The following is a 14,994-nucleotide window of genomic DNA, read 5'->3' as shown; positions in this document are numbered from 1 at the left end:
CCCAAAATATCGGCTTTTGTGACTCATTAATTTAAAGTCTATTGTCTGGATCAATCTGCCCTAAATATGGCACATAGGTAAATCAGATAAATTGTAAGATTTTACATCAGGTCAAAGCTCTCTAGGACCTACAGCTCTCTACATTTTTATACAAAACTTAAATGAAATCTCTTTGGAATACCACTAGAGAAAGGTATAATTTCTGCATATAACTTGGATATGAGGACTTCATATCAGTAGAAAATATTTTTTTTTTTTTACAACAGTTATACAAAAGCCACGCGAAATGCGCGTCGGGGCTGCAGAGCGGCTTGGTGGTTACCCCAGTACCTTATAGGTGAGCTCTCTGATTCGACCTGTTATCGTTACTCTGACTGTTCGACCCGCTTTGATGGCTTTCTTTGATTGTTGCTCTCTGTGTGGAGGCCCCTACTTTAGGGAGACTCTTTAGCTTCCATACACTGCCTACTACCATGTATATACTGTTTACGTGTGTTATGGATATATCATATGTAAGTGTTGAATAGGGTCAGTCAGCTATCCCCTCAGGACCCACCTACAATCGCTGCCCTGCATCTGTGTGTATTCCTACCCCGAGTGATCTATTTTTTTAGCTTTGTTACACGATTTTAATTTTATATATGAAATAAAGTGTCTTTTATACATTAATATGGACTTATACTTGATTTGGGATAATACTCCAATTTTGTAGGCTTCAGTTATACAAACTAGACCAGATAATTCACTAGTACACAATAAAGATTTGCTCTTGTTTTTAAGATCATGTGCATTATGGTTAGTTTAGGCTTGTAAATTATGACTAAACTGGCATTAGAATAACTTTTTTCCTTACCGGGTATATGAATAACTGGGCATCCAGAGAAGTACTGAGAAAAGAGCTCTGCATTTACTGTGGCGCTCATGAGCAAAACTTTTAGGTCTGGTCTCTTGATCATGACATCTTTCAAAACCAAAAGAAGAAAGTCACTGGATAAAAGAAAATGAAAAGATAGGCAAGGTCACTGTTGTATAAGGGGAAAAAAGCAAAATGTAAAGCTTCTTAATAATGACGCAGGGAATCGGTTATCCCTGGTGAGGGGACTAGTCTGTGACCCTACCTTTCTTCTGTCCTCTCATGGACTTCATCCACAATCACATGAGTGACACCATGCAAAGCGATGTCACCTTCAAGCCGCCTCAACAGAACTCCCGCTGTACAATACAGAAGTCTGGTGGCAGAAGACTGCAAACAGAAGAAAACGGAGTTGTAAGGGTCTTTTACTACTTTCCCAAGTTTATACCTATAGCCACAATACATATATCAATAGCCCATAAATAACATTATTCGTATGACCACAGGGCAAAGCAAAGCATTAAGCGTATCAAATCACTTTATATTATAATAAATATGGAAGGCAAAAATACCTTGCGAATGGCAAAACAACACAAAAGGAGGAATCAAGGAAAAACACTGGGGGTGACACCTGGAAATAGCACCTCTGAACAAACCATTTTTTATTTATTTATTTTAAAACGGCCTTCGGTTTGATCTCGAGCCATGGCGACTTCATGGATCAACGATCTGTAGGAAGATCGATTTTGTGCAAGCCTAGATAGGTGCACCATGGTCTTCCTCACCGTTAGTTTGATAGTATCAAGCCATCAGATGGCTGGTCTTCCACTGTCTTGTTAATTCAATTCATCTGACCATGATGTTCTTCTCTAATGATTGCTCTCTTCGTATGATGTGTCCATGTAGGCAAGTCGTAGCCTGGTGATCCTTGCTTCGAGTGTCTGGCTTGATTTGTTCCAAAATTGATTTGCTTGTTCTTCTTGCCATATTAATAACATCCTTCTCCAGCACCACATTTAAAAGGCATCATTTCTTCTGTCTTTTCTTTATCGTCCAGGTTTAGCATCTGTATGTTACCACAGAAAAGACCAAACTATGTATAAGCCGTGTCTTCATCACCAGTGAAATGTTTCTTCATTTGAAGACTTTGTCTAATGACTTCATTGGTGATTTGCCCATAGTCCTATTGTCCTATTGACTTCCGGTGTTGTTGCTACATCTTGAGTGATCAATCTGAGTAGGTACCTCGTAAACCTGCAATATTATCAGCATATTTATAGATGGGTATCCATATGCACGTCTCAAAAACAGATGTGAACCAGCAAATAAATATACATAGCGTTAAGAAAGTGGGAAGTCTGGTGTGAAGTAGATCACAAAAAAAAAACCACAACAAATAATAAACAGAAGATAAATCAGATCTAAATCATAAAGGCAGCCATAGGCTTACTAAGTATTTACCAAATACTGAGAAAGTGTGTCAAAAAAGTAAACCCACAGAGGTTCATTAGGTATGTTCAGGTGTCCCCCACAACCACCCCATCACTCCCAAGTCTTTTCCTCAATTCCTAATTTTGTGTTGTGTCTTGCTGTGCTTATGACGTTTTGGGCTTACATAATTTTTATGATGTAAAAAAGTGATTGATTCTTTTTGTACTATATGTATTTATACTTTCTCAAGTACCCAAATGCCCATACAAAATCTTTTAGTCAATGCAGTTGATTAAAATTTTTTTTTTTTAAAAGAACTTTAAAATTTTTCTACATTAAGCTTGCCAAACATAGTGGTTTAAAAATACAGGTTTTTGATGCAATATAAAAAAGCGAGGCCAAAACAAGGTTGATATCCCAAGGATTAAGGAGGTACAGTGGCCTCACGTGAGCCCTAGAGAAAAATCTTGACCTGAGGCTAAGAAGCCAGATCTTTCAGAAATTGAATGGCCAAGGAGGAAACTTTGCCCCTGAGGGAGCTTAGCACCAGTCCAGACTCCAGAGGGAAGAACCAGCAAGGAAAAGGACAATGGGGCAATGTTGCAGATTTCACACCAACGAAAATAGTTCTTCCAAGTGTGATGGTAGATACGCAACAAAAAGGGCTCTCAGTATCGCAACTTCACACAGCCATGCCGTTAAATTGAGCGACCGTAAATTTTGATGGCAGAGTGGACCTTGGGAAAGAAGATCGGGAAGGTCCGGGAGAGCCCAACCTACATCTGCCAGTCCAGTGCGACTAGGATGAAGGGAATCCCCCTTGCCCTGATCTTTTTGAGCAGCCTTGGTAGAGGAAGCAGAGATGGAAACAGTTACGGGAAGGCAAACTGACCAAGAGAATGCCAACGCCTTGACTGCGACCTCCAGCGGATCTCGAGTCCTGGCCACAAATCTCAGCCCTTGTGGTTTGGTCTGGATGCGGTTAGATCGAGATCTGGAGTGCCCCAAAAATACAGATCTGGCTGAAGACTTCCGGATGAAGCGATCACTCTCCTAAGGATAACCCCTTGTGGCTTACAAAATCCGAGGCCCAATTGTCCACTCTGGGTATGTGGATTCCTGAGATCAATGGCACTCTGTTTTCCGCCCAATCCAAAATCTTTGCAACCTCTGCCATGGCCATCGTCTCAGTGTTCCACACTGATTGTTGATATATGCCACCACGGTAAGCAGTCAGATGAGTGCTGGATGGGTAGACCCAAAAGCAGGTGATGGCATTGAAGTAGTAACTGGCGGATCGTTCTTCGCTCCTGTAAGTTGATTGGGAGAAGGCTCTCCAGTCTCTTATATGAACCCCGTACAGAGAACTGAAAAAACGACTGCTCCCTGAGGAGACTGATGTCTGTTGTCAGAATCTGTCAATGAATAGGGCGGAGCGACCCTGATATAACAGGGCAATGTTAACCACTATCCGAGAGATTGACGGATGTGGAATCGTAGGTGGACAGGCCGATCCAGAGAGAAGACTAACCTGTCCCAACAAGACGGAAGGGCATTGTGCAGGAATCTGAAATGAAACGGAGCTAAAAGGAACTACCTTGTAAGCCGCCAACATCTTGTCTAGGATGCTCATGCAGAGACAGAGGGGACCAGTGATGAGCGAGCGTGCTCGTTTAACCCTTTCACCAAGCATGACCGGGTGCTTACAGAGTAGCTTCAGCGTGCTCGTATATTATGTTTGACTCCCTGCGTCTGCATGATTTACAGCTGTAAGACAGCCTGAACAAATGTGGGAATTCCCCAACAAACAGGCAAATCACTGCATGTGATGAGGCTGTCTTACAGCTGTAAAACATGCAGACACAGAGACTCGAACATAATATATGAGCACACCGAAGATACTCGGTAAGCACCCGATCATGCTCACTCATCACTAGAGGGACCTCTTCACTGGTCGCCTTAAAGCCCGGATGCCGAACTGAAGAGCAGATCCCATCTCCTCTGGGAGAAAGATTCTTTCCTGGACGTCGTGTGAAATAACATTCCCAAAAAACAGATACTGCGAAGGGACAAGAGAGGACTTCACCCTGTTGAGAATCCACCTGGAGCAGGACAATATGCCCAAGATGATCTGTAGACTCTTCAAGTTCTCAGAGTAAGGAATCTTGATGAGAACGTCATCCAGGTGAGGAATCACCACAATTCCTCTGGTCTGAGTGCTGTAGCTGAAGGGAAGTGCCACAAATTGAAAATGATCCTGGTTGACTGTGAAGAGGAAAAACCTCTGGTGTGCCAGGAATGTGAAGGTAAGCATTCTGAATGTCCCTTGAGGGCAAAAACGCCAGGGGCTCCATGAAGGTGATTATGGAGTGAAGACAATGAAGTGGCGCAGTTGGACCTTCTAGTTTAGTAGCTTTAGGTCCAGGATGGGCCACACTGAGCCATTCTTCTTGAGTATGATCAACAGATTAGAGTAGAAACCCTTGAACCGTTACAGAGGCAGGACCGGTGTAATAACTCCTGCCCGACAAAGACGATATGGCCTGGCCAAAACTGGATCTTATGGTGATGGTCATGTGGTGACGAGATTTGAAAAAACGATCTTGTGGGAGCGTAGTGACTTAGACCCTGTAGATGGAGGAGATGACTTCTGTCACAAACATCATTGACTGCCCCCAGCCATGCATCCTGGAAGAGAAGGAGACAATCACCCACTAGAAGAAATACCCAAGTGGGGTAACCTCTCACAGATTGGTCTCTCTATTGCCTCTAGTCCTAAGTCCAAAGATGCCGACCACAGAAACTTGACAGCCTGAGCAATCTGGTCATCTATCTCCACCTATTCTGCCCTACTGCAAGTGTATAGCCCAGGCTTTATTAGCCTCACAATTTGAAGTGGCATCAAAAGATGGTTATAAGGCAGAGCCTGCAGCTTCAAACGCTGACTTGGACATGGGCTAAGTACGTCTGACCATAGGGTTTTTCAGCGCCACTACCTCTGCAAGAGGAAGGTTGGTAGCTTTAGACAAATGAAACTCCGGAGTGTCAACCACTGGAATGGAGGACCATGTCACAACTAGCTCTGCTGGCAAGGGATGCAAAATCTCCATACACATACGTCTGTAAAACAGTCTGTCCAGATGCTCATATCGCTTATACATTACCACCACAAACTCCTCGTGATCATAGAAAGATTTAGCTATATGTTTAACCCTTCCAAAGTACCTGACTATGTGGAAGAAGCGGGATCTGCCTCTCTGATCTTTAGAGATAGCAGAGGAGTGAGGTGGAGTGATGGGAACCAGAGTAAAATGCCAAAAAAGTGCACGGCCAAAGAGGGCGACCCTGGGCAAAGGACTAACAGCCCCCGATATCTGATCACTGATTGAGTCAAGGCATATGGTCCTGCCATACTGACTAGAGAGGATACAGTCTGAACAGTACGGGCTGCACTCTGTCGCTCCGTGTGGTGAAACAGCGGACTGATGCCACTCTGTTACCCATCCAAGAATACATTCGCCACAGACTGCATCTTCTGAAAAAAAAAAAGTTTCTAACCTAACAAAGGCTAAGACAGGTCTGCTAACTAGACCCATGTCTACATCCAAACGACTAAACTAAACTGAGGAGGCAACTTTTCATTAAGATATATGGTTAATGTCAGCCTCCAGGTGGAAGCAGACTTAACCCATGGTTTCTGTGTCCCCCAATGAAGGGACCGAAAATACAGATTTCATGTCATTTAGTAGTCCAGTCTAGGCAGATGTACAGAAAAATACTCACAGATAAAAAAAAACAAAAAACATTTATATCTGTTTGTAATTGCATAAGGCATTTACCTAAACTTGTGAGCAACTTTACACAATCATTGGCACTTATGGCATATACTTGACCTGCGGCAAGTATATGTTTACTGTATGTGCCAAGAAAGCTGCATCCACAGACCCTTGTTCACCCAACCTCCATTTTGGTGTTCCAGTTTCTATCTCTTTACCGCATGGAACAAGTAAAGAAAAACAAAAATATATATTTTTTTTAAAGTTTATTTTTTTTTCTGACCCTTTGCTCAAAACACTCATATTTAAGTCACATGCTGTCCATTTCCTTGTGATCCACCTTGAGACGGTTCTACTCCTTCATTGGAGTCCAGCTGTGTTTAATTAAGCTGATAGGACTTGATTTGGAAAGGCACACACCTGTCTATATAAGACCTCACAGCTCACAGTGCATGTCAGACCAAATGAGAATCAAGAGCTCAAAGGAACTGCCCAAGGAGCTCAGAGCACAGATCTGGCCAAAGTTATAAAAGAATATCTGCATTACTCAAGGTTCCTAAGAGCACAGTGGCCTCCATAATCCTTAAATGGAAGAAGTTTGGGACCACCAGAAGTCTTCCTAGATCTGTCCGTCCAGCCAAACTGAGAAATCGTGGGAGAAGAGCCTTGGTGAGAGAGGTAAAGAAGAACCCCAAGATCACTGTGGCTGAGCTCCAGAGATGCAGTAGGAAGATGGGAGAAAGTTCCACAAAGTCAACTATCACTGCAGCCTCCACCAGTCGGGCCTTTATGGCAGACTGGCCCGCCAGAAGCCTCTCCTCAGTGCAAGACATATGAAAGCCTGCATAGAGTTTGCTCAAAAACACATGAAGGACTCCCAGACTATGAGAAATAAGATTCTCTGGTCTGATGAGACGAAGATAGAACTTTTTGGTGACAATTGTAAGCGGTATGTGTGGAGAAAACCAGGCACTGCTCATTACCAGCCCAATACAATCCCAACAGTAAAACATGGTGGTGGCAGCATCATGGTATGGGGGTGTTTTTCAGCTGCAGGAACAGGACGACTGGTTGCAATTGAAGGAAACAAGAATGCGGCCAAGTACAGAGATATCCTGGATGAAAACCTCTTCCAGAGTGCTCTGGACCTCAGACTTGGCCGAAGGTTCACCTTCCAACAAGACAATGACCCTAAGCACACAGCTAAAATAACAAAGGAGTGGCTTCAGAACAACTCTGTGACCATTCTTGACTGGCCCAGCCAGAGCCCTGACCTAAACCCAATTGAGCAACTCTGGAGAGACCTGAAAATGGCTGTCCACCAACATTCACCATCCAACCTGACGGAACTGGAGAGGATCTGCAAGGAAGAATGGCAGAGGATCCCCAAATCCAGGTGTGAAAAACTTGCTGCATCATTCCCAATAAGACTCATGGCTGTACTAGCTCAAAATGGTGCTTCTACTCAATACTGGGCAAAGGGTCTGAATACTTATGACCATGTGATATTTGTTTTTCTTTAATAAATTTGCAAAAATGTCTACATTTCTGTTTTTTTTCAGTCAAGATGGGGTGCAGAGTAATTTAATGAGAAAAAAAATGTAACTTTTTAGAATTTACCAAATGGCAGCAATGAAACAGAGTGAAAAAGTTAAAGTGGACTTAATAGTGTGGATGTGTGTGTTTGTGTGTATATATCTATATTATATGTGTATAGATATATATCTATATTATATGTGTATAGATATATATCTATATTATATGTGTATAGATATATATCTATATCTCTATCTATCCACACACACACACACAATATAAATATATTATATATATATATATATATATATATATATATATATATATAAAATATATATATATATATATACACACACAAACAAATAAACATATACACATACATATACTGCTCAAAAAAATGAAAAAGGAACACTAAGATACCAAATATTGAGAATAAAACATAACCATGATCAATGTAAATCAAAGTTAATATCCCATAGAGGTCTGGATTTAGAATGCTACTCAAAATCAAAATGGAAAATCAAATTACAGGCTTCATCATGCAGGAACTGCTGACACACTTCAGCCACATGAGGCCTAGCATTGTTATGCATCAGAAGGAACCCAGGGCCAACCGCACCAGCATATGGTCTCACAATGGGTCTGAGGATCTCATTCCGGTACCTAATGGCAGTCCGGGTACCCCTGGGCTTGCACATGGAGGGCTGTGCGGCCCTCCAAAGAAATGTCTTCCCACACCATTCCTGACCCACTGCCAAACCGGTTATGCTGGAGGATGTTGCAGACAGCAGGACATTCTCTACGGCATCTCCATACTCTGTTACATGTGCTCAGTGAGAACCTGCTGTCATCCGTGAAGAGCTCAGGGTGCCAATGTCAAATCTTCCAATCTTGGTGTTCTCTGGCAAATGCCAATCGCCTTGCACGGTGTTGGGCTGTAATCACTTGTGGACGGAGGGCCTCCATACCACCCTCATGGAGTCTGTTTCTGACAGTTTGAGCAGTCACATGGATGTTAGTGGTCTGATGCAGGTCATTTTGCGGGGCTCTGGTACTGATCCTCCTTGCACAAAGGAGGATGTAGCAGTCGTGTTACTGGGTTGTTGCCCTCCTACCGCCCTCTCCACGTCTCCTGGTGTACTGGCCTATTTCCTGGTATCTGCTCCATGCTCTGGACACTGTGCTGACAGACACAGCTACCCTTCTTGCCACAGCTCACATTAATGTCCCATCCTGGATGAGCTGCACTACCTGAGCAACTTCTGTGGGTTGTACAGTAGACACAGTCTCATGCTACTGTACCTCTAGGGGTGAGAGCAATGACAAAATGCAAAAGTGACCAAAATAACAGCCAAAAAGGACGAGAGCAGAGAAATAGTCTGGTCACCACCTGCAGAACCACTCCTTTATAGGGTTTTTTTTTTTATTGAATCCTATGATTCACAAACACCATCAGTCACAGGCTTCTATTAAATATGGCATGCATGTTTATCAGAAGCCAAAAATGCAGTGTGCAAACAGTAAAACCTACAGACTTGGCACACCACTGACCTTAACACTCTCCAGCCTAATCTGATAGCCCACAGAGAGGCCAACTCTCTCAGCTCGCTCTTGAGCAACACGTTCAGCTACAGAAATGGCAGATATCCTCCGCGGCTGTGTACACACAATGTTGGAAACTAGGTTGGCAGATCCTTGCAATGAAGCATCTAGTATAAACTGTGGAATCTGGGTGGTCTTACCGCATCTAAAAAGAAATAGTAATAAGCATTAAACTTTGGATTAATAAAGACATGGCGGTTTCTTTAGGAACTCTAGGCATGGCTTACCCAGTCATCCCACATACAACCAGAACCTGATGCTTTGTCAGGCTTTTCAGTATGGCATCTTGTTGCTCCCATGCTGGCAGCTTCATCCTCTCTTGCAGCATAGATTGGTAACTTTTAGTAGCCTGATAAGAAATGTCACAAATTTGAATTATGTTAATTAGTAACACAAACACCCTAAAAGTCAGAGCTAAAGCATGTCTAAAGATTTTTCCCTTTTCAGTATAAATAATACAGCACCTGGCGCATGCTATGGGCCCATACTGAGCACCTGAGAAGCTTGGATTTTGTAAGAAGTTACATACACCGCTTTTCCTTTACAAATTCATATATTTCAAAAATATATCAGGGCACACTCTTGCACATTGTAACAATATTGTAGGTGTATGGGTGCACCACAGCAACACACAGGGTGCCTGGGGGTCTATAATACCGTCATGTAGAGGTGACATGTGCTGCGGCACAAAGTCTTGTTCCTTATGACTTTGCCACATACATAGAACAGAAGGGCAAATCTCCTCAAAATTCTTAATTCACTATAACTGATGAAGGCATGACAAATATCAGCTCAAGAAAAAGGTGCAACCCCGTCCATATGCCCCATTAGCGGCTAACCCCAGGTAAAATCAGCTGCTTTCTAGGAGTTTTGAGAGCCGGTTTGTAGCGATCAGATGATTACCACTGCAGCCCCAATCTGACAGGTGTTGTCTGCACTTTGTCTATACACTACAGAACCAGTCATTTGTCTATAAAATTTATATGGCTCTTTACCCGCTTTGTCTTGAAGTGTTTACAGATCTTGGCATTCTCTGCAAGTAAACCTTTGGGGTTGCAGTATTTTTTGTCCTGTTTCTTCTTGAGATTGACATAACTTTCATTTTCTACCACCACAGTCTCCGACTCCAAGTCATCTAGTTCATCATCTTCGGTCTGGGTAAGCTTACTAAGCTCATCTCTCACGATATTCAACTCTCTTTTTGCTAGAAAAGACGAGACAAACATACTGGTATATGGTAAGAAGATCACGTGAAAATACAATAGGGGCCTTCTTCATTCTCATTAATAAATTGCAAGGCTGTTACTAAACAAAATTATGGATTTCAAAAATTATTGATTTTTTTCTGGATGTGACTTTTTAATGTCACAAGTGCTTTTGTTTAAATGGAGTTGAAAAACTTCTCTAACTTTTTACTAAACATTTAGTTTCATTTTACTCGTTCCAAAATCTTTAATTGCCATCAGATTTTGTGGGCATCCAAATCAATAAATACATATTTTATTAGCATATGACATTCTGATGACAGACTTGCCCTATGAATAGTATTTATTACCAATCCACAGAATAGGTGGTAAACGCATGGTTGAAGGGGGTCCGCCTGAGAACTGGGTTTCAGTGTCCCATGTGAAAAGAAAGGTAGTGTGACACATGGCCGCCAAAACATTTATTTCTATGAGTATATTGGGGTGGTAGCGTACATTTTTCATGATTACTCCCACAATGAAAGGATCAGAAGTCACATTCACACTACAATCCATTTACACAGATGCCTTTGTCTGAATTGATTGGGGTCAAATTGGTCGGATACTCATCAATAATGAACGTATCTCCTATACTATAGGTATGTGATAAGACATGTTTGTTAGACTATCCGTTTAACCACTTCCCGACATCCTCCGGTTGTTGGATGCGCATGTGTAGGGCCGGCTCCGAAGCTGAGCCCCGATTATATACAGCAGGTACCAACTGCATTATACAGTCGGCATCCGTCTCTAACAGCAGCGACCAGAGCGAGCTTCAATTGCTTGCAATGACAGCGAGGGGCTTACGGCAGGCCACAATTGCCACAATCTTTAGCACACAATACATTACAAAATTTCACAATACACAAATAGAACACCAAAAAAAAAAATAATTAAATATATTTGGTATCGCCATAGCAACAAAAGTCCGATTTATCAAATTAGAAAACTATTTAACCTTTATGGTATTCAATGGGTAAGGTTTCTCCTTTGTGAATGTTAAGCATGTCAAGGTGAGGAGATTTAAGCCGCAATGCTCCACCCAGCCAAACCAGATCTCACACTTTGCACTGACGAGGGGCAGTACCCCGAAACACAGTTTCTGCAAATTGAGGTTCTGGTTCTGGCTTTTATCCCAAAGTCATGTGACAAGGCTCGTTAAAGTGTCAATATTGACTTTAGGATTGCTACTTCCTATAGGTGGCACAAGTGTCCTTCCTGACTGAACAGACAGTTTGCATAACCTTTATGGTAAATGCCTTAAAACAAAAAATTAACAAAATGGCAGAAATGTAGATTTTTATGACAACACACCTACGCATAAAAAATGCAATAAATAGAATTCAGAACATCGCATGGCATGTGATACCAATGAAAAAAATTAATGTTACATGTCTCAAAAAAATGGCAACCAACTATACAAATTTGGCATCACTGTACTTACACTAAGCTGATCATGTTGCCATGTCATTTTTACTTTAGCCTGAACAGGGTAAATACATAATCCAAAAACATATGGCAGAATAGCTTTTTTTACCATTTCACTGCATTTGGAACATTTTTCCCCTATGTTTTAGTACATTATATGGTAAAATGAATAAAGTCATTCAAAACTATGACTCTTCCTGCAAAAAACAAGCTCTAATACGTCTATATAGATGGAAAATAAAAACAACTCTGACTCTTTGAAGAAAAAGAGGAAAAAAGTAAAAGAGCAAAAACCAAAAATTATCTCATTTATATGCACTTCTTGGTATAAGCCATCTCATCTTCTTAAAGGGAACCGGTCAGCAGGATTTCACCCTGCTCACCAAACTAATTATATGTGCATGTAGCCAACTCAAAGACAAGTCCAGCCATATCTTTACATGGCTACTGATATGCAAAAGAGGCTAAATAGCTATTGTAGATCTGAAGCCTCTGTCACTCCAGCTCTATTCCCTGCCCAGCAAGGCCTCCTCCTACTTGACTGACTGCTCCATTGCCTGAAGTCACACAAATTAGAAGCGATCAGTCAAGGAGGAGGAGTTGGCACTGGGTGGGGATTAGAGTCGGAGTGATAGAAACTTCAGATCTACCATAGCTCTTCAGACTCATTTGCATATCAATGCAAACTTTGATTTCTCAGAAATGCAAGAACAGACTGACCATGTTAAGATATAGCTGGATTTGTTTTTGAAAGAGCTACATGTGCATATAAATTGCTAGCAGGATTTCATGCCCAAACTGAATACCTAAACATCTGACACCTTAAATGAAATCAGTTTATGGGCACATGGCCGCTTAAAGGCTATTAGCATTTCCATACCTTCTGGAGCACGAGTTGATCTGTCAGAGTTAACGGGTTTATTAACAATTATCGGGGGTTTCTTGGTTTCAGATGTTGGCCGTATGATCGGTGGTGGGATACTATATCGATGATGTGTATTGGCGAGTAATTGTATAATATCTTCTTCATCCTCTAAGCAGCTGACAAGGGAATAGACAACTGGTTCCCCAGTTTCGGCAATTGTCAATGCTTTTTCATACAGGTACTCCGCCATGTGCAAGCGGCAACCCATTGGCAGGTTCTCATTAAGTGAATGAAACGCTATCAGTGGCGCTTGATAAGGATATTTGTTATCCTTTGTGAAACGAATTTCAAGTTCATACAGGTAACTACTGTCATTAGCACTTAGGTGAGATTCATCCTTTACATTTTGCTTTGGAGATTCATGCCTAAATCTACATTTTGACCCAAACTGGCAATTTTCTCCTTTCAAGAAAAACCTGCAGATATTATTAGGTGTTGGATTCACAAAATCTCTCGCACGGTCCTTATTTCGGGGTTTTTGAAGCCTGTCTGTTAAATAACCCAGCTCAAGTCCCACAGTCCATACTCTATTTGGGATTCTTTCAATAAACTTCTCCCCACATATGGAGCCGAGGACAAAAGTTTCTTCCTGACGCAAGGCCAAGATGTCTTCCATTCTTATGTCATCAGCAGTCCGTGGGGTTTTTGTCTGGATACCAAAAGCTTCTGAAAAACACTGCAGCAACAAATATTCAAGGGATGAGCCAACATCTCCATCATGGGTCCTCAAGGCAGTCATACATCTTTCTCGGTCAAAACCATAACTAGAAGACATCAAATATAAAAATAAATTCACACTTTTTGTAATTATTAAAAGAGCAAGAATGATATGTTAGTGACTGGTACAAGCACATTTAGAATTTTTCATACTTTCATAGTAATAAAGTAGTTGTGCAAGACTTATTACTGACCTATCCTAAGGATAGCTGATCAGTATATATCAGACCGGTGGGCGTCTGACACGCAGCACCACCACTGTTAGCAGCTCTTGCTACAGCTGAATGCGAGCATGGCTCCGCACACTATTTAGTGGCAATTCTTGAATAATGCAGTTCAGTTCCCATTCATCCAATTACACTGATTGTTTGGTTAACATAAAATTATCACCTAGTGATAACTTTCTGATTGGTGGGTGACCCACTACTGGAAACTGCACCAATCGGCAGATCTGGGAACTTTCATCCTCCTCCTCCTTTACAAGATGCAAAGGAGGGCCGGCGCCCAACTGCTACTGCAGTCATTTCCTACGGGGCTGCTGAAAAAGTGCAGCGCTTCGCAGCTCCAAAGGGAAAAAAATGGAGCACGGGTCAGCCATGCGCACTGCAGATTTATTCTAAGGGTAGGTGCAGACAACAGTTTTTCTCTCCCTCTGAGAAAAATGGTCTGATTAGGCTAATCAGACTCTGATCAGAGTGGGATCCGATTTTCTCAGAGGTGGAGGAGAAAAAAAAAACAAAAAACGTTTTTTCCACCTTCCCCATTATGTCAGTCCGTGAAAATCGGACCACACTCCAACGTCATCCTAGTGCGATCTTATTTTTTTTCACGAGCTCATTGACCTGTATGAGGGAGTGCCATCAGATTCTTGGAGGCAAATCGTGAATGCTGAGATTTTTTTCCTCGGACCTGTGCACAGCCTCATTGAACAATATGGGTACGAGTGCTATCCAGACAGACCTACCGAGATAGTTTCCCAATAGCAAAAGGTGATATGACGGCCTCAGGTAACATCTGATCAGCAGCTTCTGGAGAAAGCCTCCCAGCCACATCTAGTGCTTCTTTTGGGGAGGACCAGAGATCAAATCCTGAATTGGCTTCACAATTTTCACCATTGCTGTCCTCATCTTCATCATCTTGAGAGCTGCTGTATTCACAGTCTTCCTCCAAGTCTGAGCCCACATTACTGTGTATGAGAGTAAATTTCCACTTTTATTATCATTTTTGTACTATCAAGTGTCACCTAACATCTAGTAACATTTAGTATTATTCAAATAAATCTAAACTTTAATTTACTGCTATATCTACTTACTCAGCAACAACGTCTAACTCTGGCTCCTGAAGATCCCGCAAAAGAGCTTTCAACCGTTCTTGGTTCTCAGAAGTCATGTGCAAAGTCTGAAGAGGAGTGCTGTGTGTGCCGCCACCACGGCCCCGCGGCCCTGGTCTGTAACCATGACTGAAACTAAACATATAAGTAGT

At 42.0% G+C, this 14,994-nt stretch overlaps 1 protein-coding gene across 10 annotated transcripts in view; it reads right to left on the bottom strand.

The window, feature by feature from the left end:
- Positions 1-14,994, bottom strand: part of DHX57 (DExH-box helicase 57) — a 66,737-nt gene that overhangs the window by 40,357 nt on the left and 11,386 nt on the right. For all 10 annotated transcript variants that reach the window (XM_073672575.1, XM_073672576.1, XM_073672574.1 and 7 more), the window contains 8 exons: positions 14,825-14,977; positions 14,477-14,698; positions 12,751-13,559; positions 10,194-10,402; positions 9,426-9,547; positions 9,148-9,343; positions 1,119-1,243; positions 854-987 (listed from right to left, as the gene is read on the bottom strand). In XM_073672575.1, the coding sequence (XP_073528676.1) occupies positions 854-987; positions 1,119-1,243; positions 9,148-9,343; positions 9,426-9,547; positions 10,194-10,402; positions 12,751-13,559; positions 14,477-14,698; positions 14,825-14,977 (1,970 nt within the window). The remainder of the gene's footprint in view (positions 1-853; positions 988-1,118; positions 1,244-9,147; positions 9,344-9,425; positions 9,548-10,193; positions 10,403-12,750; positions 13,560-14,476; positions 14,699-14,824; positions 14,978-14,994) is intronic.

Source organism: Phyllobates terribilis, unplaced genomic scaffold, assembly GCF_046119375.1.
Source record: "Phyllobates terribilis strain yellow unplaced genomic scaffold, ASM4611937v1 Scaffold_3__8_contigs__length_932513732, whole genome shotgun sequence".
NCBI classification, from domain to species: domain Eukaryota; kingdom Metazoa; phylum Chordata; class Amphibia; order Anura; family Dendrobatidae; genus Phyllobates; species Phyllobates terribilis.
Note: the sequence above shows the minus strand (reverse complement) of the source record. Positions and strands in the feature narration are given on the sequence as shown.